Source organism: Propithecus coquereli, unplaced genomic scaffold (assembly GCF_000956105.1).
Source record: "Propithecus coquereli isolate 6110/MARCELLA unplaced genomic scaffold, Pcoq_1.0 Scaffold227, whole genome shotgun sequence".
In the NCBI taxonomy this organism is placed as follows: Eukaryota; Metazoa; Chordata; class Mammalia; order Primates; family Indriidae; genus Propithecus; species Propithecus coquereli.
In genome coordinates, this window is record NW_012147808.1 from 2,794,916 (window position 1) to 2,796,281 (window position 1,366).

At 44.2% G+C, this 1,366-nt stretch overlaps 1 protein-coding gene across 1 annotated transcript in view; it reads right to left on the reverse strand.

Annotated features, from left to right (window-relative positions):
- Window positions 1-1,366, reverse strand: part of AGBL2 (ATP/GTP binding protein-like 2) — a 61,791-nt gene that overhangs the window by 56,565 nt on the left and 3,860 nt on the right. Inside the window, exon 3 of the mRNA XM_012645104.1 lies at window positions 781-915. Within this exon, the coding sequence (XP_012500558.1) occupies window positions 781-915 (135 nt within the window). The remainder of the gene's footprint in view (window positions 1-780; window positions 916-1,366) is intronic.

Genomic DNA, 1,366 nt, shown 5'->3' on the forward strand with positions numbered 1-1,366 from the left:
GGCTAGAGTGAGTGCCATGGCATTGGCCTAGCTCAAACAATCCGCCCACCTCGGCCTCCCAGAGTGCTAGGATTACAGGCGTGAGCCACCGCGCCCGGCCATGTTTTATGGTTTTTAGATCTTGTGTCATTCAAAGGTTTTAAGCAAAAAAGCAACACAATCCAATTTGCATATAAAAAAGAACAGGGCTATGTGAAAAATGGATTGGGAGGGGGCAACACAGAACAAGAGAAAGAAGTCAGGAGACCAATTAGGAGGCTGATTTAATAGTGAGAAATGAAGGTAGCTTGGGACTGGGAGGGTGGGGGTAGAAGGGAGGATGTGGAGAAAAAAGAGGTAGATTGATGTTTGGTTATGTATGTATTGAGGGAGAAATTCAGCTGCATTCCTGCCCTTGGATTCCAGAAGAAACCAGTGTCTCTGTAAAAAATTATTTTTGTTTAAGCTAGCTGGAGTTGCTTTCCGCTACTCTTATGCAAAGAGCTTTAGCAAGCATATCCACCTGAACTGTGGGAATAATCAATGTGTTACTCTTGATGAAAGAGTCTTAACAAATTTTCCAACAATTTAAAGAAAGATAATCCAGAGAGCACAGTATTTTAATTTAAACCTACAATCCAAAGTATATCTAGAGAGAACAGTTTTGAGTGATGTCGGAAACAGGGGCGAACCCTGCTCCCCTGGTCTCTCCCACATTAGGCCACATTCTCCTGAATTCCCACAGGAGTTATTAGGCAGTGAGGTTCCGGAGAGGGACACACATACTGATTTATTACTCACATAGAAGCTTCTCCTTTTGCAGGGTATCTGATATCGAATTATTTCTTTCTCCAAAAGAGCCATTCAACAGGTTTCGAGGGTTATGCTTCCAAACATGCTGATGCGTAGCACAGTTTGGTAAACTGCCTTGCTGAGCTAAGAATAGGCGGTATAATTAATGTTGCTGGATGGCTGGCTCATCACATCTTAACATAGAAGTCCATAACAAAACCACTACTACCCAAATCACCACTTCTACCACCACCCACCACCACAGGCCTTTGCAATGAATATGTGCCATTTTTCAAAGAGCTTTCACAATTCAACTTCTCTTAGTTAAGCATGATTAGCCCCATTTACAGCTGAGGAAACAAGAGAGGAGGCAGACTTGAGAAGCAGTATGGTGCAGCGGAACAAGAAAGCGCTTGGGAGACAGAAAGACCTGGCAGCAAGAGCTGTGCTGGGGCTCAGAAAATGATACCCCAAAAGTCTGGCACTTTGGCATACTAAACACTTTGAACTAAAACAGGAAGGCCTTAGAAGATGCCTCATAAACGAGGACTTTCTGGCCTCTCCTGTTGGCCCCCACCCCAAGAGCAGGGAGGGA